Below are 26,020 nucleotides of genomic sequence, written 5' to 3' on the forward strand. Positions count from 1 at the left end.
AAATCCTCTGACAACACAGGGATCACTCTTATGGCAGCTGACCTGTCACCATCTCATGTAAGCCTAGGAGCGATTGCATATCTTTTTGGGGCATTGTAATTCCAGCAATGACAGCTGTGCTAGATGGTCTTTGCTGTGTCTTGGTTGTGCCCAGGGGGTGAGCCCCTGGTCAGAGTGGATGGTACCAGAGTGGGCACTCCATCCTTCTGGCTGCTCTTCTGTGGCCGTTTCATCAGAAAGGAACAGTTCTCTGTCTGCTCCTACTCTTGCTTCCTCAGCCCTTCACTCCCTGATCACCCCCTGGGAGGAGGACCAGGCCTGCTGGCTTGGGGTGAAACCCTTTCCATGTTACTTGGTTTGTCAAGGACAGATGCCTAGACTTTTACCACTACGAAACTGCTTTTTTTTGTCACATAAGTTTCATGAAGCACATTCACCTCAGTATGATGCAATCTGATACTGATTATAACCCCCTCCTCACAGTCAGTCAGTGTCTCTTTATGCTTGCAAGTGCTTGGGAGACATCCCCGGTGAGCAGCACTCCTCACCAGTCCTTAAATATGATGTAAGGCGTTATCTTCCAAAGAGACCACTTTCACTCTAACAAGCAGCGCAGGATTAATCTGTCACAGCCTGGTGTTCATTTCATCCGATTAGCCCAGAGAGATCTTAAGGACAATCACATTGGTATCGGCGATTTCATTCTTGCTTTTGAGGAGATACCCTCCCATAAAAAGTCAAGGTCATAGTTTACCGGTACAGTGTGAATCCACTATATCCTATGAGCTGTTTCTGGTGTCTCCATTTTCATCACATGTCTTCACGATGTGATGTGAATCCTGTTTTCAGTGATTGTGGCCACCCTCTCCATGTGGGAAGTCCTTGCACCCCACTGTCCAAGTGCGTGAACTCTTCTGGTTCACACTCTCCTTGCTCACCAGATTGCCCAGTCTGTAAAAATGAAAGAAATATTAATGGAATCAAAATTCTTGACAGTCTATCATAGTCACAGGCCTGACAGAAATATGACCATCTCCATCCTGTATCAGCAACCTTCCCTTCTGTTGCATCCATTCCTCCTCCTCCTCCTCCTCCTCCTCCTCCTCCTCCTCCTCCCTTACCTTCACCCTGTCCCCCTTCCCTTCCCTTCCCTCCACCCCAGTTTCGGTCCCCCCCCCCCCCCCCCCCCCCCCTCATGGAACCCTCTTCTCTGGCACCTGCCAGGAATGGAGCTCCCTCAGGGAGCACCCCTCCCTGCTGTATCCAAGACATGAAGCTTGTTACTTTGAGTTGTACACAAGATCCATGCTCTATGGGCCTCCAGGCTGCTCATTCTCTCTCATATCTAGATATTGTTCTGACATGCTCTCTTCCGACCACGACGACGACGACGACGACGACGACGACGACGACGAGGAGGAGGAGGAGGAGGAGGAGGATGCGTAAGTCATGGGACAGGGTTCTCCCTACATCCTACGCGGTGTAGCCTCCTTCTCCTCCTCCTCCTCCTCCTCAACTAGGGTCTGATCTTACATTCATGGTTGTCATTCTGTCTTTACCGGTGATGGACACTGATTCAGCACAATGATTTATTCTGGCCCATTCAGTGCTTGTCCAGGCTCTTGTACTACTCTCCTCCAATGGAACTCTAATGGTTAGTATTGTCATAATTCAGAATTTCAGTCTTTTCTTTCTCTCTATTCTGTAGCTTCTCATTCACCAACTCTTATTGGTTTCCAAATCTTGTGCTGGAACTTGGCAGGTTCTTTGCGAGCCTCCAGTGGTAACTGTGTGTTGGTCCGCACAGACATAGTTAGTTCCCGGTTCCTCTTCGAGCTGCACTGGAAGTTGTGGCTGTTTGGATCCATTTAGTCTGTGTGGTAACAATATGCAAGCTCCATCTCCTCACAGGCCGGTATTCTGCTCTTTTTGCCCTCCTTAGACAGCTACTTCCCCCTTCCTTCTGCTTGGGGGATTTCAGTGTCCATAACCCTCAGTGGGGTGGTACTGCAACCAATGACCGGAACAGGATTGTTGAAGATGTGCTAGCAGAGCTTGATCCCTGCCTCCTCATCACTGGATCTCTCACAGACTTTAGTATGGCACAAGGCACTTTTTTCGCCACTGATCTCTCCATTTGTAGGCCAGGATTCTTCCCCTCCATTCGGTGGGGAAGCTCATGAGGATTTGTGCAGCGGCAATCATCTTCCTATTGTCTTGTCGTTTATTCAGCATCAATCACCTGGACACCCTTCAGGTGGCACTTTACCAGTGTGTATTAGAATGCCTTTTCCTCAGCTGCCATCCCAACTGCTCCACCACATGATGGCACATATGAGTCCACATACAGTTTGACTGATGTCTTGTTGGCAGCCACTTCAGCGATTCCCTCTTCCGTGAGATCTCCCTGACAGAAAACTGTCCCTTGACAATCCCCGAAAATGGTACAGTTATGAAATACTGCTGCCATGCCGTCCGCCACCACAAATAGCAACTATCTCTTGACCACTTCCTGCCTTCAAATGGCTTTGTGCCTGTGCCCGTTACCCAATTAAATGCAGAAAACGATTTGTTGAAACCAGTATGTCACTGCCATAGGGTCATATACTCCCTCTTCGCAGGTATGGGCAAAGATCAGGTGCATTTTTGGCCACCATGCTCTTGCAGGTGTCCAAGGAATTTCCCTGAATGGTGTTATCCTCACCAGCCTAGATGAAGTTGCCGAGCATTTTGTTCAGACCTCGGTGGTTGTTTCCTGGACCCCCGGATCACGATGGGACCCCAGGGAACGATCTTGCTGCAGGCTGGTCAAACTGGATACTGGAAAGTTGCCTCTTGAGATCAATATTCTGGCATTGGGCCTTTGATCGGTATTATGCTGTCAAGTTTCTAAAGATGTGAAATATGGAGCGGTATTGTCTGACTTTGCCAAACAAACTATGGGTGATAAAGGAGACTATAAATTTGTAGAGGTTCTCCATGCAGACATCTCGCAAGGACTCCATTGTTCTTTTGCAGCTCTGCAATGGCTGTACTTGGCTGACTCTTCGCCATCTCCTCTGTCATAAGGATCTGCATCACTGTCGTTGCAGTGCTTGTTTGACAGTGGTCCACATTTTGCTGGATTGTCTTAACCTCACCGCCCTACGGTGGGCTCTTTAATATTCCTGCCTCACTACCCGTGGAATTAGCAGATGGTGCCCGCAGCATCTGACCAGGTTTTAAGATTTCTTCATGAAGAGTGTTTTTATTACTCTTTCTCTAACGGAGTGTGCCTCATTCTTGTTGGCCTATTTAAGGCTTGGCAGGGTGTCCTTTAGCATCCAGTGTCCTGACTGGACAATGGCTTTCTGGGCTTGACAGTCTACCCCAGCCCTCACCCTGCCTGTTCTTTTGCTCCTCTACCCTTTCTCATGTGTTCTGTCTGAGTTGGTGATCATTCTGTTTTTCTGTGCTTCTCTCACCTTGTCCATGTTGCTAGTCTTTACTGTGTATTGCTGAGTGGGCTGCCTCCGGTAACTGGTGGGGGGTATGTCCCCCACTGCAGTTCCTGTCTTTGAGGGCCTCCAGCTGCTCCCTGGACATGGCAACTCGCATACCTTTCTTTCTTTCCCACCTTTCTTCTCCCTTGTTCCTTTATCTAGGCTTTGTTGACCTTCAATAGACCCTGAGGTTTTCTTTCCTTGGGTTTCATGCATTAGCCACTTCTTTGGTGTGTTGTTTTGTTGTCTTGCCTGCTCCAGGTAGGAGGGACTGATTACATCGTAGTTTGGTCCCTTTAACCCTTAAACCAACCAACCGTTCCCCACCTTCCTGCCCCGCAGCCTCTCGATACTGTGCCTGTTAGCAGTCTAATGACTGTCACACTTCGTCAGGCAGTGCTCCTCTCTTCCCCCGCCTGTACACCACTGTACCTTGCCCCCCCCCCCCCCCCCCCCCCTCCCTGCTGCCCCCTGTGCACTCCAGGTTTACTTGTGCCCCTGCATAGGATTTGTCACTTACAAAAAGCATTTGGGAATGTAAAATCGTGTAAAATGTTTGAAATTCGGAGAAAAATAGAAGTAAGCTATAGAGCAAGATGGTAACTATGCTGCCTTATAAAGACAGTTCATACAAAGTTGTTAACAAAAATGTTGAAAATTTCTTGACTGATTTACTTCAGATTTTTACATGCTACTCTAACAAATGGTCGGAGGGACATAGGCTACGTATTTTATATATGGTATGTAAATATATATGTATCTGAAAAGTGGAAATGTTTTTGGCAAAACTCTTGAAAAGTTCTTGATTGGTTTACTACAGATTTTTGCACATACTCTAATAAACATTTAGACAAACAAAGGCTATATACATTTTTAGCAAGAGTGTGTGTGTGTGTGTGTGTGTGTGTGTGTGTGTGTGTGTGTGTGTGTGTGTGTAAAAGTTGTTAGCAAAAATTTCAAAATGTCCATGACCAAATCATTTCAAATTTGTACATGATACTCCAATAAACATTCAGATGGACATAGACCATAGTTCTATCTCTCTCTCTCTCTCTCTCTCTCTCTCTCTCTCTCTCTCTCTCTCCCTCCCTCTCTCTTCTCTTTAACAGTAATGTAGAGGTTTTCATATATATATATATATATATATATACACCAGAAAACCTCTACATTACTGTTAGAGAGAGAGAGAGAGAGATAGAACTATGGTCTATGTCCATCTGAATGTTTATTGGAGTATCATGTACAAATTTGAAATAATTTGGTCATGGACATTTTGAAATATATATATATATATATGTCTGCTTGTGTCTGTATGTGTGGATGGATATGTGCGTGTGTGCGAGTGTATACGTGTCCTTTTTTCCCCCTAAGGTAAGTCTTTCCGCTCCCGGGATTGGAATGACTCCTTACCCTCTCCCTTAAAACCCACTTCCTTTCGTCTTCCCCTCTCCTTCCCTCTTTCCTGATGAGGCAACAGTTTGTTGCGAAAGCTTGAACTTTGTGTGTATGTTTGTGTTTGTTTGTGTGTCTATCGACCTGCCAGCGCTTTTGTTCGGTAAGTCACCTCATCTTTGTTTTTATATAGAATTTTTCCCACGTGGAATGTTTCCTTCCATTATATATATATATATATATTTTCTTCTTGTACGTAGTTTCAAACAAAAATTGTATACACAACTATGGGCTGTTTTGTTTCCTCCCTCTCTGTCAGTTTTGACGTAAAACAGGAAAGTGGTAGTTACGGTCAGTTTTGACGTAAAACAGGAAAGTGGTAGTTACGGCTTATTGGCTTGTGAATGGAATGCTACTGCATAGTTTGAATCTTCTGAGTGCAGTCCTAGACTCTTACCCATTTGCAGATTAAAAACTATGTGAAATACTGTCATGAAGTGACTCTCCTCATAGATTCAGCAGCAGGCAAGGTCTCCCATACCCTCTATACGAATGATCCCAACCAATTTACGCATTCATTTCAAGTGTCTCCAATTCCCAATTAAGGTTTTGTTGGCAATAACAGTAAACCAGGCTCAAGGTCAGAGAGAGAGAGAGAGAGAGAGAGAGGGGGGGGGGGGGGGGGAGGAGGAATTAACATAGTGGGGGAACAAAATGGACATAGAGAGGGAGAAGGGGGGAGGGATATTAGGAAATATATGTGATTCCCCATACTTATTAAGCAGTGGCAAAGAATTTCCAGATTTGCTAGTATAAAATATGTACAAGAACCAAGAGAAAACCATAAGAATAGAAAATAAAGTGCTCAGACTACAAAGGGTGTAAGACAGGGGCACAGTTATTCTCCTCTGCTGTTCGATCTTTACATAGAGGAAGCAGTGATGGAAATGAAAGAAAGGTTCAGGAGTGGGATGAAAATTCAAGGTGAAAGGATATCAGTAAGGTTCACCTGTGACATTGCTATCCTCAGTGAAAGTGAGGAAGAATTCCACAAATGGAATGAGCAGTGTAATGAGCACACTCCATGAACTGACAGGAAACAGAAGGAAGTTGAAATTAATGAGGAGTAACAGAAATGAGACTAAAGATAAATTTAACAATGACATTGAGGTGTACGAAGTAGGTGAAATGATGAAATTTTGAGGATGCAAATTGCGCCCAACGGGCGAAGCAAGGTGGCTATATGCAGCAGACTAGCATAGAAAACACAGCATTCTTACACAAAAGAAGTATACTAGTATCAAATACAATCCTTAATTTTATGGTGAACTAGCTGAGAGTGTGCGTTTGGAGCGCAGCATATATGAAATTGAATCATGGACTGTGAGACAACTGGAGGAGAACAAATTCAAGTGTTTGATATGTGGTGTTACAAAATGATCCTGAAAAGTATGTGGGAATATAAGATAATAAATAAGGAATTATCTGCAGAAACTTACAGAATGAGGTACAGGATGATAGGACGTGTCAAGACAGCAGAGAATGATTTCTGTGGTACTAGAGGGAGATGTAGAAAGTAAAAAGTGCAGGGAAGGCAGATATTTTAAAATATGCAACAAATAATCGAGGACGTTGAGTGTAAGTTCCTGCTCTGAAATGGAGAAGTTGGTGAAGGAGAGAAGCAGTGCAGTACTGAAGAGGTGCTAAGTCACTTTTTAGGTATTTATGTACCTGCATTCTTCTTCGGTAATTTATGATCCCAAGTAAATTGCCACCTGTATACAATCAAGGTGTGTTATTGTATAAATATAAGCAGGTATGATTCTGACAGCCAGAAATCGCCAAAAACATGACAGTACAGTTTTTCTTCTCATAGGGTTATGGCTGTTGTTAAGCTCTGGTCCTTTCTATCCTATTCTATACTGCACGTTCACACTGCATTTTAAACCACAAAAGTGAGCTGAAGCATATTCCATAATTATAAGATGTGCAGAGTATGATTTCTTCATTTTATTTCTTATTTTTGCAGATCCTGTAGAGAAAGTAGCACTGGCTAGCTCTAATCTCAGTAAGTCTATTCAGTATTGGAATGGCATTTTAGGTCTAAAAAAATATAATGAGACAGGAACATCTGTGCTTCTTGGGTTTGGTGACAACCAAGCAAAATTGGAATTGTTTGACATAGGTAAGTATAATTATACGGCAAGCACACGTGTGTGTGTGTGTGTGTGTGTGTGTGTGTGTGTGTGTGTGTGTGTGTACACCATTAGTATTCCGATATATTTATTAATTTTTGAATTATTTCCAGGCAAACCAGTTGAACATAAAACAGCATATGGCAGAATTGCTTTTTCGTGTCCATTTGACGAAACAACCGAAAATAAATAAGAAAATTGAAGAGACAAATAATACTATTCTAACACCACTTACATCTCTGGATACACCCAGGAAAGCAACAGTAAGAGTAATAATTCTCGCAGATCCTGTAAGTAGTTAACCATAGCTTTGTAACTCAAAATTTACACTATACAAGAACATAAAATTATATATTAAATTATGTTGTTTACAGGATGGCCATGAAATATGCTTTGTTGATGATGAAGGTTTTAGAGAGCTGTCCAAAGTAGATCCAGAAGGGGAAGCTTTGTTAGATAAATACATAAAGAAGGATCTTGAAAGAATGAAAACAGAGTAAAATATCTAACCAATCTCTGTTAATTACGTGATACGTCAGTGGTCCCTAACTTTTCATTGAATAAGAGACTGAAAGCTACTGTGATGGCAATTTCATGAAAGTATTACTCATTTATTTTTCTAAAAATGCTTGAAACGTATTAAGGTGTATTTGTGTTATACATAGCCCAGGTACTCTCATCACATTTATGGATCTGTTTTTTGAAAGTGTATGGCTATGCGATTTGTAACTGGTGTTGGTGCAATAGATGTTTTACTGCTATGCAGAAATATTACTTTGTTATTGTATGCAAATTTTACATACAAATTAAAATGTTTGTGAATTTTCAGTGTCATAGCATTATTCCTGTTGAGGTGACATTAAACCTGTAAAATGGTAAAATTTGAGGTACTTAAAATTCATTAATAAAACTAATTATTCGGCTGGCCATGTATTTATGGCATTTATCATTATCTTGACACAGTAATAATATGTGAAGTTGATACCAAACATTGTGTGTCTGCGATAACAACCATTTTGCGAACTTAATTTGATAACACCATACAAGTACTTCTACCAGACCTACGTATCACATGCTAATCTTGGCATGCTGAGTACTGAAAATCTGTGGAAAATGTAAATTTGTACACGAAGCCAGAACAGAATGTACTTAAACCTATCTGTTCAAATAACCATATGGTATGGCATAGAGACTGTCCTATGTATGTTGCAAAGCAGAAGATTTTGAAACAAACTGCTAAATCAAACATATTTTTAATGGCCTCTGGATAGTATTGCGAATGGTGGTTCGAAAAGAGTTACTTTCAAAGTAAATTTCTTTCTAATCAAGATGAATTATGTTACGTGAGAGAAAGTGGGATGAATTTCTAAATCACAGTGTGTTTAAAACTGAACACTTGGAGGACCAGCCACTTACAAGAATTCCAAGCCCAGAAGGCCTGACATTTATGTTATAATTTTAAATTTACTGGCATATTTGTGTGATGTATCTTAAAGTACAACACACACAAAAAAGATAAATATTACATGTGAAAGCTTAGCTTTTCTTGTAGCTATACTATGTATATTAATGTAAACCTTTAACTTTTCCTCTTCGTGTGTTTGCGCTATGTAACAGTGATCTTGCTATTGGCTGACTATAACACGTGTCCTATGCTCTGAATATCTGTTGTCATCGGCTGGTGAGATCACGTGGCATGAGAGGTGACTGGCTTACAAAAGGACATCGCAATCTAGATTTCAACGCTTCGGAAACTAACACACTGTGTTTGTTGCAATTCGAATTTATACTTTCGTAATACGAAAATATGCAGCATGTATGTTGCTGCACATCAAAGGCCTTTCCAATTCTTTCCCTTTTTTATCATTGAAAGTCTTTCCAAAACTTCTCTCTCCCGTCTTTTTTTTCCGGGAAGTTCTACGCTAGTGTATAAAACGTTAACCATTCAAGGAATTGATAAGTTTTACAGTTAAGAGGGAAAAATCTACAGAATACTTACTGTCACTTAACAAGGAAGAAGTGTATTTTTGCCCGGGAAAAAGCAGATTTTTTAAACAGCATATCGGGGAAAAATCCGGAAATTTTTTTTCCTTTTCCCCGTAAACACCCTGATTACCCTTTTTACAGGGTTTGACTGTGTGTTATGTCTAGTGGATAAGTAAATCAGACTATTCAATTCTTTTCCTGAGATCTTACCCATCGGTTAGAAAGAAATGCAGTATGAATAGTGTTATATTGAAGCTAGGACAACTCGGTTCCAAGCTCATTTTGTGGTTTAAAACATGTACTAATGCTCGCCAGCCTATCCAGGCAATGAGACATGGAAGTATTGGAAAAGCAGAAGTATTAATTTTGCCTAATTTCTTGCTACTGTTTAAGTTGTTTCTTCAAATAAATATTACTCCACATTAACTATGTTGGTGCAGACACCGGAATTTTTTTTTATTACTACACCCTTATACATTATGTTTTTAAGACAAAAAAAGACCAGTAGATAACTTCAAGGAAGCTAAAAAGATTTTGGCCAGGGGAAACCTTCAAAAAAGCGTTGTCTATAACCAACCAACTTAAATACTTAGATACTGAAGCACACACTTTTTATACTGAACATTTCACTTCAAGGAAACCCCTTTCTTACTGGAATTTAATTTCGAACGGTATTACTCTTTACACAAAACAATTTAAATGGTGCCTCTTTATATTAACTTGGCACTTCATAAGTCTGTAAAAACAGGATAATTGGATTAATCAAACACCAGGAAGGAACCCTGTATAGGTGGAGGATTAGAGTGAAATAACAAGGTGAACCAGTTTCTTTAAAGTTCAAGAATGATTGTTCACTAATAAAACACAGTTTAAATTAATGGTTCATGCTGTACAAAAGTAAAATATCAAAAAAATCTTATCTGGTGGCTGTAGGCTTGGGTGTGGTGAACAGTTATAGTGACTACACTACCCACAGTATGGCCTGCAAGTATCTTGCTGTATTGGTTCAATTTCTCTTCTTGGCATTGTTCAGTTTTACATACAGTAGCCAAACAACTCACAGCTATGCTCTAAGCCATTTGCAGTCTTCATCTGAGGCATTTTTGTGCAAGTTTGTGGGCAAGCTTTTCCTGCTCCACAAGGGTGTTGCCTCAATCACTGTGCTACAGGCTGTGTGCCTTACTTCCTGCGCATACTGTAGGTAGCGTGCCAACTCGCCCTTGCCTCCTTTTCCACTCCCCAGAGCCACTTTTGTTTCAAACAAAAGCATACTGGCTTTTACGTATGAGTGTGGTTTGAAATGTTCTCGGCAAGGAATAGAAAAAAGTACTTACATCACTGAAACTTCTTTCATTTTTCAATGTAGCCTCCTTGTAGATTAATGCACTTGGTCCAACGATGTTCTGGAGCCTTGATTCCATCTCGAAAATGAGTTTCCTCCAGTTCTGCAAAATGGTTGACAACTCCGGCTATCAATTCTTCATTTGAAGTGTATCTTTGTCCACCAAGAAAAATTTTCAGTTTTGGGAAGGAATGGAAGTCTGAAAGAGCCATATCAGGTGAATAAGGTGGCTGTGGCAGCAATTCATACCTTAATTCATGTTATTTTGTCATGGCGATGGCACATGTGTACGGGTGCTCATTGTCTTGATGAAAGATGACTTCCTTCCTCGCTAAACCTGTACTTTTTTTCACATATCTTTTGCTGCAATTTGTTCAGGTTGTTAGCATAGTATTTTCCAGTAATTTTTGCCCAGTGAGGAGATAATCTACAAACAAAATTCCCTTCGCATCCCAGAACACTGATGCCATGACCGTTCCCACCTATCTCTGGGGTATAGTAGTGCACTCAAGTTTCATCTGTGGTCACAAACCGACGCAAAAAAATCTTGTTCATTTCTCCTAAAATGGACCAAACATTTTCCAATATGTCCATTCTCATGCATTTTTGATCCAGTGTCAGGAGTTGTGGCACCCATCTTGCAGATAACTTTTTCATTTCTAATTCTTCAGTTAAAATGTGATATGTCCTTTCAGATGAATCTGGCAAGTGTAAGCAATTTCACACACTTTCAAAATCCATGACCATTTTGTGCACTTTTGCAGTGATTTCTGGAGTAGTGACACATATTGGCTGACCGCTGCGTGGATCATCATCTAAGCTCTCCCAACCAATTTAAATTGATTTGTCCACTTGGCAACAGTTGAATATGAGAGAGCAGAGTCCCCAAGTGTATTCTGGAAATCAGAATGAATGTCCTTTGCTTTCATACCTTTCTTTAACAAAATGCTTAATCACTACTCAAATCTCAATTTTTTTCCATCTTCACAAATCACTACACAGGAACAACAACAGAGCCATGTCACTGTCACAGCTCTCTTCCAAGAGCACTGATGTAGCACGTGTTTACAGGCAACAGTCCAATGAATATCATGTGAACAACTCGTTGCGATAGTGCTGGCCTCTCTTGTGATTCCGAGAACATTTCAAACCACCCTCGTAACACCTATTTCTTACATTGTTCCTAAGTGTGAATATTCCTTACAATTATCAAATTTACATCAACATGATCAGTTTATACACACAAATATTTTTAAATACAAAATGTCATCAGAAAATTATTTATTGTAATAAACAATTTAAATAGTTTTTTACATACATTATTCACATACAATGCAAAGAACTTCAACCTCCAATATAGCACACTTTACTTTGCATATGCAAAAATTTTAAGGCACAAATTAGAAAAATATAGATTAACTGTAAACAAATAGTGTTATAATGGCACAGGCTCTGTTCTGTGTCAATAGACAGTGCACCACAAATGGTTGGGAGCCAGTAGGGTTTTGTGACTAACCTGAAGAAAAAAAAAACAAAAATTAAGACAGAATTTCAGAAACAAATATCAAGCATACATTGTTTCATGCACCAGAAAGCCCTTTGTGCTGAAAGTGTAAAATGCAATGAGATCATGAATGTTGTGGTGAAGTGTGTAAATTTTGTAAGGTGCCATGGGGTTAACCACCACTAGTTCAAAGGCTTTTTGTACGGCCAGGAAGCAGCCTATGGTGATATTTCTTATCACTGCACATTAAAGTGGCTTAGCAGAGGCAAAGTTCTCACTGTATTTTTCGCAATTTGAGAAGAAGTTGCATTGTTTATGGAAGTGAAAGGAGAGAAGCAACCATCACTCAGCGACGAGACATGCGTAGCGGACCTAGCCTCCCTGACTGACATGACTAGACATTTAAACAGCTTAAATAAGCCACTTCAAGGAAAGAATCTATTAATTGTTGATGTGTGTGACAAAATTAATGCATTTGTGGACAAACTTCATCTATTTGAAAGGCAACTTGGTAGTGGAAACAAGTTTTTTCAAGTGTTTTTCATCCCTTTAATTGCCAAAGGAAATTAGTTTTGTTAATTATTAGAAAATTATCGTACAACTTCGTCAAAGTCTTGAAGCAAGGATTCAGGACATGTGATGCCCCCAAAATAAGTTAAAACTGTTTAGTACTCAATTTTCAGTTGTATCAGATACTATTCCTTCAGAAAGGCAACTAGAATTAATAGATGCGCAAAATAGCACACTGCTTGACAACAATTATTACAACACCACAAATCTGGTAAGATGGTATCGCGATTTACATGCAGAAGACCTTCCCAAATTACACAGGAATGCAGCTGACATCCTTGGCTCAACATGTGATAATGAACAACCGTTTTATATAATGAAGAGAGTTAAAACTGCAGAAAAGTCCCAGATGCATAACCCAACATTTAAGACTTCTGTGTCTTGCAGCAGCTCAAGGACTGACACACAATATTTCATTCATTGTGAATAAATGGAAACTTATTTCTCAAACTAAATAAAATATTTGTACATTTTCCTTATATTAATGTTTTTTGTTAATTGTAATCAATCATCATATATTACCTTTTAAATTGTCTCCTCCCCTAGCCAGTATCTTGCGCATAGTGCTGCACGAAAGCTTGTTGCCCAGCCATGTCCACCTGTGACATTGCATGCACATGTGCAAGCTGTAAGCTGTTTATTCACTCCTGCCCGCCAGTGCTCTTGGGCACCCAGCTGCTCACAGCTGAGCTCCCAAGCTGTAACAGCCTGCCCTAGGGGCTCCCACTAACTAGCAAATGCCTCTCCCCATGTGCTTCTTTGGACCCTTTTGAAGGAGCAGACACTTGTCCACTCCCAGGGTGAATGGATGAAACCAGACTCTCCACCTCAAGCAACGAGAGAGCTTTACAACCCACCACTCTGCAATATGTGTGGATCCCCCACATTGAGTACTCTGTAAGGTGTCTCAGTAGCAGAAGCTGTGAGCAAAACGAGAAACCTGAGATGCTCCCTGTGATGCACCATATTCTCAGCTGCAGCTACATCCTGAAGTGGTAGCCTGCAGACAGTTGACTGCGGACAACGCCATCTTCACCTGTTCATGAAATGAAATGCAGCCCTTCTGCTCCTGCGGCTGCACACAGCATGCACACACCATGCACACACCCTACACTACAAAGTTTCTAAAATGTGAGACTACATGTCCTAAATACACAAAACTGCAATGAATTTAAGAATTAAACTATATTAATACACAGGAAAAGCTAACTATGTAATTTGCTACTGTCTTGGTGTGTCACAGACGCTAGTGCACGATACACCACAGATACTACCTCGCAACTGGTAATGTTATAGAGAAAGGATAGTGCATCAACACCATTATGACTGCCTCACAAGTGATAATGTTATGGATAACTCAGGTGAAGTCGTCTGGGTTGTTGGGCCGCATCATGTTTCTGCTGTATGATAGATGTTTTGGCCCTTCTGCTGGGATCCTTTTCAGGACCTTGTGATGTCCACGGTAGATAACATCATAACGTCATTTATTTACTGCAGTATCATTGATAAATTTTCTGATTGTGTGTAAGGAAGTGTATTTAAATACAGAAAAAGTTTGCTGGCATATTTATAAAATCAAACAAATTCACTTCCGAATGGAGAGTGCTCTTACACACAATAACAGTGAATATTAAAGAACATATGTCCACTAAATAAATAAGAAAGCCATAGAATCTTATAGAAAAGATGAAGGTGAATAAAATATATGCAGAAAGCAGGACACCCAGCAACTCTTCAGATCTCATTACACAACTCTATCTACTACTATAAAGTTGTCAAATGTCCCATTGAGTATATGTCTTGGTCCTATAATCTCCTGAAAGTTTTAGTGAAATTGTCATTAACTGACAGACCTTAACAAAACAAAGCATTTTTGATAAATCTACAATCTGCTGGCTTCTTGAAATGACATACTTTTGGAACATATATGTTATAATACAAAAATCACGGAATATGGAAAGCTTTTACCCATCGTTACGTCATTTTCTGTCATTTGATATAGCAAATCCTTCCAAGCGCACTGTATTTTTGATAGCTCTTCAATTTGTCAAGGTTTTGAAACAATATATTTATGGCATGTAATTGATAATATAAAAACCAACAGATACGGGCTTCAACTGCAAATACTGTAATCTAATATATCTCATAAGTTCGGATTGTGATTTAGAAAGCACCCATGCATTTTATTTGCCACATTCCTTTCCAAGAAGCAAAAATCTGATGTGTCTATGACTGAACTTCGCAGTAGTAAGTGTTTTGGATTGTGAAAGTCTACATTGTGAGATTACAAAACTCAATCAATGCTACATCCATGGGCACTTTAGCGTCTCCTTTGATGACAGCTGTTAAGAGAATTGCTATCTTTTCTTGGTCTGGAAAACTATTATTGAAATTTGTGGCTTACAGTGCAAAAATTGCAAGCCTCTCGAGCAACAACTGAAAGAAGTTGTCAAATTTTATTGGACTATAGAGTGTGAAGACATTTTTTGTGCATTTGAAGGAGCTACTATTGCCTTAACCCCATTATCATGTGTTCAGACTATCCTCTTTATCTTATCATGTGATGCCAACAATTTCCCAGTTTAAATGTGTGTCCTTACAGGAAGTAAATGAAATGGAACATGAAGTCATATGTGTGTCCCATCCACTGATAAAGCCAAAAAGAATTAGTGCACAATAGAGAAGGAATTATTGAGTGTGATATTCAGAACAATCTGCATCCATTTCTATCTTTATGGCAGGCATTTCTGTATAATGAATGACCATTCGACTTTGAGGTGGCTTCTTTTAGAGCCTAGACTAGGAAAAGCACAGGTGGTGTAAGCTAGACAATATCGACACTGCAACCAGTAAGTGAAAAAACAGTAGAAAATGTGCAGTGGGAGGATGAGCAACGTACCGGTAACAATTTTCAACACAACCCCAATTCAGCACACACAATGGAGTTGTCATGCATACACAAATGATTCAATGAACATAAGAAAATAATGGTAGGTACTACTGTAGTATACAATATTCAAGTCAACAAACACTGTTATGATCATCAGTGTTGTGACCTAATGATCTGAAGAATTTTTGAATGTACTATAAATTGGCTGCATGATCCCAATGGAACATCCCTAGCAATAATTGAGCAGTAATCTCTCAAAATAGGAGGTGTATACTTCCCTGCATTCCACTTCTCCGTGACTGCAATAGCCTGATAAATCACTTGCCATGTTCTGGAATTTTCAGGGAAGAAGTTGACGTCGACATGAAGAAAGTGTGTTTCAGCGACATGTTACAGCCAAGCATTTCATAAAATGATGTATGTTTACTTGCAGGGTCCTTATGATTTTGTAGTCTTTTTCCTAAGAAACGTGAAAAAAAAAAAACATTTAAAATTTTCCTGTGGAGACTTCTCACCACCACATAACATCTCATCAAATTGCTTATTTCTGAAAAGCCCTCAAAGATGCGGGACAGTGATGAAACACTTTTTGACTTTTGATTCACTCAGTCATGGGAATGATTCCTTCAAGTGCTTATAGGCCTTGCCTTTGTGATTAATTTACTTTTCAAAATGTTTCATGAGTTATGTAAAAATGACTTTAAAACACAACGTAAGGACAAATTATGATCACTATCGTCTATAATTCTAAATGAAGTAAGGTATTGAACTGGTGTGACCTGAGCGTTGAAAAATATTTTTACAACAATGTTTCATTCTCTTCTTGTGTAATAATTATGCACATACTAGCAGTAAATTTTCTGTTTTCCTATATGGATGAAAATCTTTGTAAAACAATAACCAGAGCTTAGTTTCAATTTTCTTTGTGATATTCATTGTCCGCACAACAAAACTGATAAGAATTAGCTAGCTTCATACAATTTACAGTTTCACTGGTGCATGGTGTTGTTAGCCCACAACCATTCAGGTAAAAATGAGCACCAAAGGCCTACAGGCATACATTGGGATACAACTTGTTTGCAAGGCTGCAGCTACAAACGCCATTACATAGAGCCGTACCTTATAGATTTTGCCATCTGAGGGAAATAATTACATTTATGGACTCAAAGGATATTCCTAGTAACTGCAGAACGTAAACACCATACCACTTTCACCCTAACGAAGTACGCATATTGCTAACCCAAACAAATCAAAATTTTCCCTTCCATAGCTTCCTACATGAACAACATATTTTTTGAGCTTACACTATTCCTTGGTGATTGGTACTCAACACAAAGCCTTTGGTATGTCCTTGTAAGTTAGTTGCAGTATTTCCAGAAGACAGGTCAATGCAGGTTGTACATCACCACTGAAGAGACAACAACAGCAGTCACAGGCATTACTGAAGGATGACTGGTCAGATGACATTACAGTTAAATGGAGTAGTGCTTAATGGGACTGACTGTAACATACAAGGCCCTGCCTATCACCCACTATTATTGGAAATATCCAGATGTATGTATCCTTACCAGCAGTCTACCTGCCTGAACAGTAGTTTGAAATCCTAACATCTGCCAGCCAAACCTACCTAAATATTACTATTGACTGCCAGGCATTACTCAACCAACTATTTACTGCTCAGTGTGACTAGATTAGTGTAGCACACCTAACACAACATGTCAAACAGTTTCCTGTAACTGATTGACACACACTGTATGCTTATCGTCGCGTCTTCCTCCTCACCATAGATTGTGTCATCCTCGTTGCACAAACAACAATCTGCAAAGGATAGATTGCTGTTCACCAGATAGAGAAGCCCTTGAGTCGCTGACAGGCGCAGTGAATAGACTATTAAACATTTCAAATTTTGGGCAGAAAAGACTTCCTTGAGAAGTAAAACACACACACACACACACACACACACACACACACACACACACACACATACACACACATACACATATGGCTGAGGTCCGACTGCAGATGGTGTCTGCATCTGTTATGTGCAGCAATCTGGGGTGTGTGGTCGGTGAAAGAAAGGGGCATGGGGTGGAGAATGGGAAGGATGGCAGGGTAGTGGTTGGGGAAGATGATGTGCTGTTGTGGTTGAGGTAGCATGCAGAGATGTGGTAGGCCAGGATGGACTCCTAGGAAGCTGTGAGGAAGGGGGAGGGAGATGTGAGAGTAGACACTTAGAGAAGGGAAAAGACTGTAGGTGTGTTGGTGGAATTGAAGGTGTGTATAGTGCTAGAGTTTGAGCAGGGGACAGTGACTAGCAAAGACTGAGGCCAGTAGAGCTATGGCTTGCAGGGAGCGTTACCACTTGCACAACTCAGAAAAGCTGGTAGGGAAGATCCAGATGGCACCTGCTGTGAAGCAGTCATTGAAGTGATGCACATTGTGTTGGGCAGCTTGTTCAGCATCTGGGTGGTCCAGTTGTCTCTTCACCACAGCTCAGCAGCGGCCATTCATGTGGTCAAACAGCTTGTTAGTTGGGTCACACCCACATAGGAAGCAACACAGTGGTTGCAGCTTAGTCTGATCACATGACTGGTGTCACAGATAGCCCTGCCTTTGTTAGAATAGGAGATGTCTGTGACAGGACTGGAGTAGGTGGTAGAGGGAACACGTTTGGGATATTTCGTGCATGTATGTCTGTAGCATCTAGATACAGTATATGAGTTACGACATAGAGGGTGGGAGCAGGGATGGAGTAGGGATAGACAAGGATATTGCATAGGTTCAGTGGATGGTGGAATACTGCTGTAGGAAGAGTGGGGAGGACAGTTTGTAGTATATTCCTCATTTCAGGACACAACTAGAGGTAGCTGCTCCCCTGGTGGAGTAAGTGAAGCAGTTGCTCCAGTCCTGTGTGATACTGAGTCACAAGGACAGTGCTCTTTATGTGGTCGGACAGTGGTGTGTGGGAGGTGGTAGGTGACTGGAAAGCCAAGGCATGGCAGATCTGTTTCTGGATAAAATGGGAGGGTAATGATACTCTGTGGAGGCCTCAGTGAGAACCTTGGTATATTTGGAGAGGGGTGCTTGTCACTACAGATGCGACAGCCACATGTGGCTAGGTTGTATGGAAGTGACTTCTTCATGTGAAATGGGTGGCAGTTGTCAAAATAGAGGTATTGTTGGTGCTTGATAGATCTGATGTGGACAGAGGTACTGGTGTAACCATCATTGATGAGAAGGTCAACATAGAGGAATGTGCATCTTGAGTTGAGGAGGATCAGGTAAAGTGAATGGGGGAAAGGAGTTACAGTTCTGGAGGGGTGTGGGTAGGGTGTCCTCACCCTTGTTCCAGATCATGAATATGTCGTCAATGAATCTGAAGCAGATGAAAGGTTTGGGATTCTGGGTAGTTAAGAAAGGATTCAACTAGATGGCCCACGAATAGGTTGGCATAGGATTGTGCCATGTGGATGCCCATTGCTGTACCATGGATTTATTTGTATATGATGACTTCGAAGGAGAAGTAATTTTGGGTGAGATTGTACATTGGTTTCCAAAATTAAAGCAACAAACAGAAGTTTTGCAAGTTTTCATTTATTTTGCCAAAAAATAGTATAAACAGGTGATAGCAAAGTAGAAACAATGCAAAGAATACAGATCATAAACAACTGCAACATGCAGAACAGTAGACGAAAATGTTCTTAGTTTTTTCCAACTTAACAGATTTGCACACACTTTCCAACAACTGCTTAATGTGCTCGCTATTGGGTGTGACCACCTCTGGCAGCAATAGAGGCCTGACAATGATGGAACATGCTGTGAATAAAGTTATCAATGTCATATTGAGGCAATAACGTCCATTCTTCCTGCAGAGCTGCTCGAAAATTTTGTAGAATGTTTCATGGATTACGTACCTGACGTCACGCTCAGCGCGTTTTGTGATTGGCGGCACGGACCTGCAGTGTGGCACGCGGCAGCGGCGGCTGTTCGACATGTGCAAACCGCGACGCAGAGCCGTGTATGCCGCGCCGCGGACGGCGTTTCCACGACAAACAAGGGCCTACCGCGCGGTATTATTTGTTTACAACTGGGCTATGCTCAAGGCGAAGTGCTGTATTTAGGGTATCGTCGTCTCTAGACACACAAAAGTAAAATTCTTCCTTGTTACAACCACTCATCTTATCGTTTGCACATTTGACATATAAGAAAAAATACAAACAAAAATTTTCCTAATGAACTAACAACATAAATTCTGGAACGTGACTTTCCAGCATCCTAAATCTAATGTTATTATCCAAATATACACCCCTTCTTCAGTATATAAACGTTCTTAGGTCTTCGTATTGGGCAAAGGCCCTTGTCTTTACCTGCATTTGTGGGTACCAATCTGTATGGTCCCGGGTACGGGATTTTAGTGATCATGTATGGTCCAGTGTATAGTAGTTGCCACTTACTGTTCAGTTTATCCAATTTCTGTGGATTTGGGATGTGTTCTAAGCAACACCTTTTGACCTATATAAAATTGTGTTGGTTCAAATGGCTCTGAGCACTATGGGACTTAACATCTATGGTCATCAGTCCCCTAGAACTTAGAACTACTTAAACCTAACTAACCTAAGGACAGCACACAACACCCAGCCATCACGAGGCAGAGAAAATCCCTGACCCCGCTGGGAATCGAACCCGGGAACCTGGGCGTGGGAAGCGAGAACGCTACCGCACAACCACAAGATGCGGGCAAAATTGTGTTGTATGTACGTGTTTGCTTTCCTATATTTAGCCCAGGTTTCAAAGTTAATTACTGCTTGTCATATTTTTTCCTCTAGTGATAATTGCTGTATTGGTATCTTGGGCAAAGGTTTCTCCCACTCGTCTACTTGTTTACAACTGAACATCAGCTCATTTGGTGTAAATCCGGTTAATGTATGGGGAAGGTTGTTAACAAGGGAGTGACATATTCAGTCCACTTAGTATTTTTTGAGGTATATAGGTTTTCACAAACCCGTTGAATTCCTTAAGTTCTGCTCGCTGTTCTTGAGACAAGCACTTTGATTCACTTACCTTTGTGTTTATGGTTCAAATGGCTCTGAGCACTATGGGACTCAACTGCTGAGGTCATTAGTCCCCTAGAACTTAGAACTAGTTAAACCTAACTAACCTAAGGACATCACAAACATCCATGCCCGAGGCAGGATTCGAACCTGCGACCGTAGCGGTCTTGCGGTTCCAGACTGCAGCGCCTTTAACCGCACGGCCACTTCGGCCGGCTATTGTGTTTATGTTTACCTCTTCTGTTGCCGACTGTTAATTATTGTATGGGCTGATAAACATAACTATGGGATTTACCAATTGAACCACAAAGCCATGAGTGACTTCAGTTTTACGTCTATTAGTACTTCCCCTTATTAGGTCTATTCCAAATAATTGGTTATTTACAGTGAAATGTCATTGGCCATTTCCTACATGAATTTGTGCTTGGTATGTCCAGAATGCATCCATACCGATTAAACAATCAACTATTAATTTCTCTACGATCAAAAATTTGCATTGTACAGAAAACTGTCCTAATTGGATGGGAATTAAGGCTTTATTTTGACTCCTTTCGATTACTGACCAGAATCAGTTCTTACCTTGCAATTTTGCACTGGCAGTGTGGGTATATGGCCATGATCCATCAGTTCTTGAAAGAATCCGTGTGACATCAAATCAGTCATAGCACCTGTGTCAAGCACAATGGGTACGCCAAGGCCAAATATTTTGGCTTTAATCGTAGCTTGTACCTTGCCCTCTGTCAAGTTTTTCTTCGTATACTCATTACTTTGATATATATCATCTTTCACATCACTACCTTGATTTTATCTGATAAAGCAAGTGTCGACCAAGCTCGTGCCCCCACTCTCCTCCCAGGTCACAGAACGGGGGCCTACCATGATCGGTTCAAGTTTTCCAGTGGCATGGTGGCATTGGTCTCTGGATTAGGCATAACTTTCCTGCACATATCAAAAAAAGTTTTGCATCACTCTGGTTCTCAGAACTCACTAAACACACCCAAAGATGTAAACAACCAAACATGAGCAGCGTCTATTAGATGGAGTGTGTCCGACAGATGATCAGTTCCAGTCATTCCACCAGGAAGGAGGTACACGGCTTGTGTTGTCTGCAGTTCAATCATGCCTAGACGGTCAATACCATGGTTCAATGGCGTCCACATTGTTACTTTGTGCCAGGAAGGGCTCTCAACAAGGGAAGTGTCCTGGCGTCTCTGAGTGAACCAAACTGATGTTGTTCGGACGTGAAAGAGATACAGGGAGACTGGAACTGTCAATGACATGCCTCGCTCAGGCCACCCAAAGGCTGCTACTGCAGTGGATGACCGCTACCTACGGATTATGGCTCAGAGGAACACTGACAGCAACGCCACCATGTTGACAATACTTTTTGTGCAACCACAGGACGTCGTGTTATGACTCTAACTGTGCGCAATAGGTTGTGTGATGCCCAACTTCACTCCCAATGCCCATGGCAAGGTCCATCTTTGCAACTACGACACCATGTAGCACGGTACAGATGGGCCCAACAACAAGCCGAATGGACCGCTCAGGATTGGCATCACGTTCTCTGCACTGATGAATGTTGCATATGCTTTGAACCAGACAATCGTCAGAGGTGTGCTTGGAGGCAACCCGGTCGGGCTGAATGCCTTAGACACACTGTCCAGCGAGTGCAGCAAGGTGGAGGTTCCCTGCTGTTTTGGTGTGGCATTATGTGGGGCTGATGTATGGTGCTGGTGGTCATGGAAGGTGGCGTAACGGCTGTACAATACATGAATGCCATCCTCCGACCAATAGTGCACCCATATCGGCAGCATATTGGCAAAGCATTCGTCTTCATGGGCGACAATCTGCATCCCCATCGTGCACATTTTGTGAATGACTCCCTTCAGGATAACGACATCGCTCGACTAGAGTGGCCAGCATGTTCTCCAGACATGAACACTATCGAACATGTCTGGGTAGATTGAAAAGGGCTGTTTATGGACAATGTGACCCACCAACCACTCTTGAGGGATGTACACTGAATGGCCGTTGAGGAGTGGGACAATATGGACCAACAGTGCCTTGATGAACTTGTGGACAGTATGCCACAACGAATAATGGCATGCATCAGTGCAAGAGGACGTGCTACTGGCTATTAGAGGTACCAGTGTGTGCAGCAGTCTGGACCATCACCTCTGAAGGTATCGCTGTATGGAGGTACAACATTCAAGGTGTGGTTTTCATGAATAGTAAAAAGGGTGGAAATGATGTTTATGTTGATCTATATTCCAATTTTCTGTACGGGTTCCAGAACTGTGGTGATGAAAACTTTTTTCATGTATCTACAGGGTGGTCCATTGATCGTGACCGGCACATATATCTCACGAAATAAGCGTCAAGCGAAAAAACTACAAAGAACAAAACTTATCTAGCTTGAAATGGGAAACCAGATGGCGCAATGGTTGGCCCGCTAGATGGCAGTGCCATAGGTCAAACGGATATCAAGTGCGTTTTTTTAAATGGGAACCCTCATTTTTATTACATATTCGTGTAGTAGGTAAAGAAATATGAATGTTTTAGTTGGACCACTTTTTTCATTTTAGGATAAATGGCGCTGCAATAGTCACAAACATATGGCTCACTATTTTAGACGAACAGTTGGTAACAGGTAGGCTTTTTAAATTAAAATACAGAACATAGGTACGTTTGAACATTTTATTTCGGTTGTTCCAATGTGATCATGTACCTTTATGAACTAATCATTTCTGAGAACGTATGCTGTTACAGTGTGATTACCTGTAAATACCACATTAATGCAATAAATGCTCAAAATGATGTCCGTCAACCACAATGCATTAGGCAATATGTGTAACGAAATCCCTCTCAGCAGCGAGTAGGTCGCCTTCCGTAATGTTCGCACATGTATTGACAATGCACGCATGTTGTCAGGCATTGTCGGTGAATCACAATAGCAAATATCCTTCAACTTTCCCCACAGAAAGAAATCCGGGGACGTCAGATCCGGTGAATGTGGGGGCCATGGTATGGTGCTTCGACGACCATTCCATCTGTCATGGAAAATGCTATTCAGTACTACTTCAACCGCACGCGAGCTATGTGCCGGACATCCAGCATGTTGGAAGTACATTGCCAATCTGTCATGCAGTGAAACAACTTATAGTAACATTGGTAGAACATTCCGTAGGAAATCAGCATACATTGCACCATTTAGATTGCCGTCGATAAAATGGGGGCCAGCTATCCTTCCTCCCATAACGCAGCGCCATACATTAACACGCCAAGGATGGTTCAAATGGCTCTGAGCACTATGGGACTCAACTTCTGAGGTCATCAGTCCCCTAGACTTAGAACTACTTAAACCTAAGGACATCACAAACAACCATGCCCGAGGCAGTATTTGAACCTACGACCGTAGCAGCAGCGCCGTTCCGGACTGGAGCGCCTAGAACCGCTCGGCCACCTCGGCCAACACGTAAAGGTCTCTGATGTTCCACTTGTCGCAGCCATCGTGGATTTTCCGTTGCCCAGTAGTGCATATTAAGCCGGTTTACGTTACCCCTGTTGGTGAATGACTCTTCGTCGCTAAATAGAACACGTGCAAAACTTCTGTCATTGTCCCGTAATTTCTCTTGTGCCCAGTGGCAGAACTGTACACGACGTTCAAAGTCGTCGCCATGCAATTCCTGGTGCATAGAAACATGGTACGGATGCAATCGATGTTGATGTAGCATTCTCAACACCGACGTTTTTGAGATTCCCGATTCTCGCGCAATTTATCTGCTACTGATGCGCGGATTAGCTGGGACAGCAGCTAAAACACCTACTTGGGCATCATCATTTGTTGCAGGTCGTGGTTGACGTTTCACATGTGGCTGAACACTTCCTGTTTCCTTAAATAACGTATCTACCAGGCGAACGGTCCGGATACTTGGATGGTGTTGTCCAGGATACCGAGCAGCATACATAGCACACGCCCGTTGTGCATTTTGATCATAATAGCCATTCATCAACACGATATCGACCTTTTCCGGAATTGCTAAATGGTCCATTTTAACATGGGTAATGTATCACGAAGCAAACACCGTCCACACTGGCGGAATGTTACGTGATACCATGTACTTACACGTTTGTGACTATTACAGTGCCATCTATCTCGAAGCTAAAAAAGTGGTCCAACTATTACATTCATATTTCTTTACGTACTACACGAATATGTAATAAAAATGGGGGTTCCTATTTTTAAAAAACGCAGTTGATATCCGTTTGACCTATGACTGCGCCATCTAGTGGGCCAACTATAGCGCCATCTGGTTTCCCCCTTCAAGCTAGACGAGTTTCGTTCTTTGCAGTTTTTTCGTTTGATGCTTATTCTTTGAGATATATGGCCCAGTCACTATCAATGGACCACCCGTATACAGCTACAGTACATTCCAGTACAATGATTCTTGCCATTTGTGGATACTTCTAGAATGTACTCGAACCAAATGTAGAAATTAAAATATTTCACTTCAGGAGAGTTTTGAACTCGTGACCCTCCATACAACAATCTGGTATGATAACCGCTACACTACGGCGACTGCACTACCACCTTTCTTCTTCGACATTTCTCCCTCCGTAAGAGAACAGCATCTTGATGTTATGTCCTAGTCCGGGAATGAGTCATTGGTCCTTCATACTGCGACTCCCAATGACTGATGTTCGCCCTGGCGGTGCTACTTTCTTCGTTACCTTTCCGCTTGTTGCCTGTCGTTGGAGTGTCGAATTTACCCTAGGTTGCAGGATCGTTATAGGGCGCCATTCGAAGGACGTGGAGCGTATCTCTGATTCTTCATCGTCTTGTGTCAGGGTCGAAATCTTCAACTTCATAAGTAACATAAGACAATTGTCTTACAACCTTATAAGGCCCAAAGTAGCGCCTGAGGAGCTTCTCAGAGATACCAACCTTCCGAACAGGAGTGAAGATCCAGACGAGGTTACCAGACTGGTAGACAATGGGGCGGTGGCTCGCGTCATATCTTCGACGATCCGTTTTTTTGAGCCTGCAGCGTGCGGACTCGAGATAACTGCCGAGCTTCCTCAGCTCTGCTTAACACCTGGCCGATGTAGTCGTTGCCCACGTCATCAGGATGTAACGGAAACACAGTGTCCATCGTCGTCGTCGCCTCACGCCCGTGCACCAGGGAAAATGGCGTAAATCTTGTTGTGTCTTGTTTGGCGTTGTTGTAGGCAAACGTCACGAAAGGTAGCACCACATCCCAGTTGCTCTGCTCAGCAATGACGAACGTTGATAGCATGTCGGCCAAGGTCTTATTCAGGCGTTCAGTAAGCCCGTTAGTTTGCGGATGGTAGGCAGTTGTGATGTCAGGAGTAATGTTGCACCAACGTTTATTTCTGTCACAAGATTCGATTGAAAAACTTCCCTCGATACGTAATTAACGACCTTGGAGCAACGTGTTTTAATACATTGTCTTCTACGATGAATTTGGCTACCTGGAATGCTTCGGCTGTTTTCACGGCTATTGTAATGGCATAGAGTGTCAGATAATCAGTGCAAGCAATAATCCATCTATTGCCACTAGCAGACTTTGGAAATCTTCCGAGG

At 41.8% G+C, this 26,020-nt stretch overlaps 1 protein-coding gene across 1 annotated transcript in view; it reads left to right on the forward strand.

The window, feature by feature from the left end:
* Positions 1–7,897, forward strand: part of LOC124714046 (glyoxalase domain-containing protein 4) — a 49,495-nt gene extending 41,598 nt beyond the window's left edge. The window contains 4 exon segments of the mRNA XM_047242990.1: positions 6,904–7,059; positions 7,183–7,244; positions 7,246–7,359; positions 7,444–7,897. Coding sequence (XP_047098946.1) covers positions 6,904–7,059; positions 7,183–7,244; positions 7,246–7,359; positions 7,444–7,569 — 458 coding nt within the window. The 3' untranslated portion in view covers positions 7,570–7,897.
* Positions 7,898–26,020: the final 18,123 nt, after the last annotated feature.

This window comes from Schistocerca piceifrons, chromosome 1, assembly GCF_021461385.2.
Source record: "Schistocerca piceifrons isolate TAMUIC-IGC-003096 chromosome 1, iqSchPice1.1, whole genome shotgun sequence".
NCBI lineage: Eukaryota > Metazoa > Arthropoda > Insecta > Orthoptera > Acrididae > Schistocerca > Schistocerca piceifrons.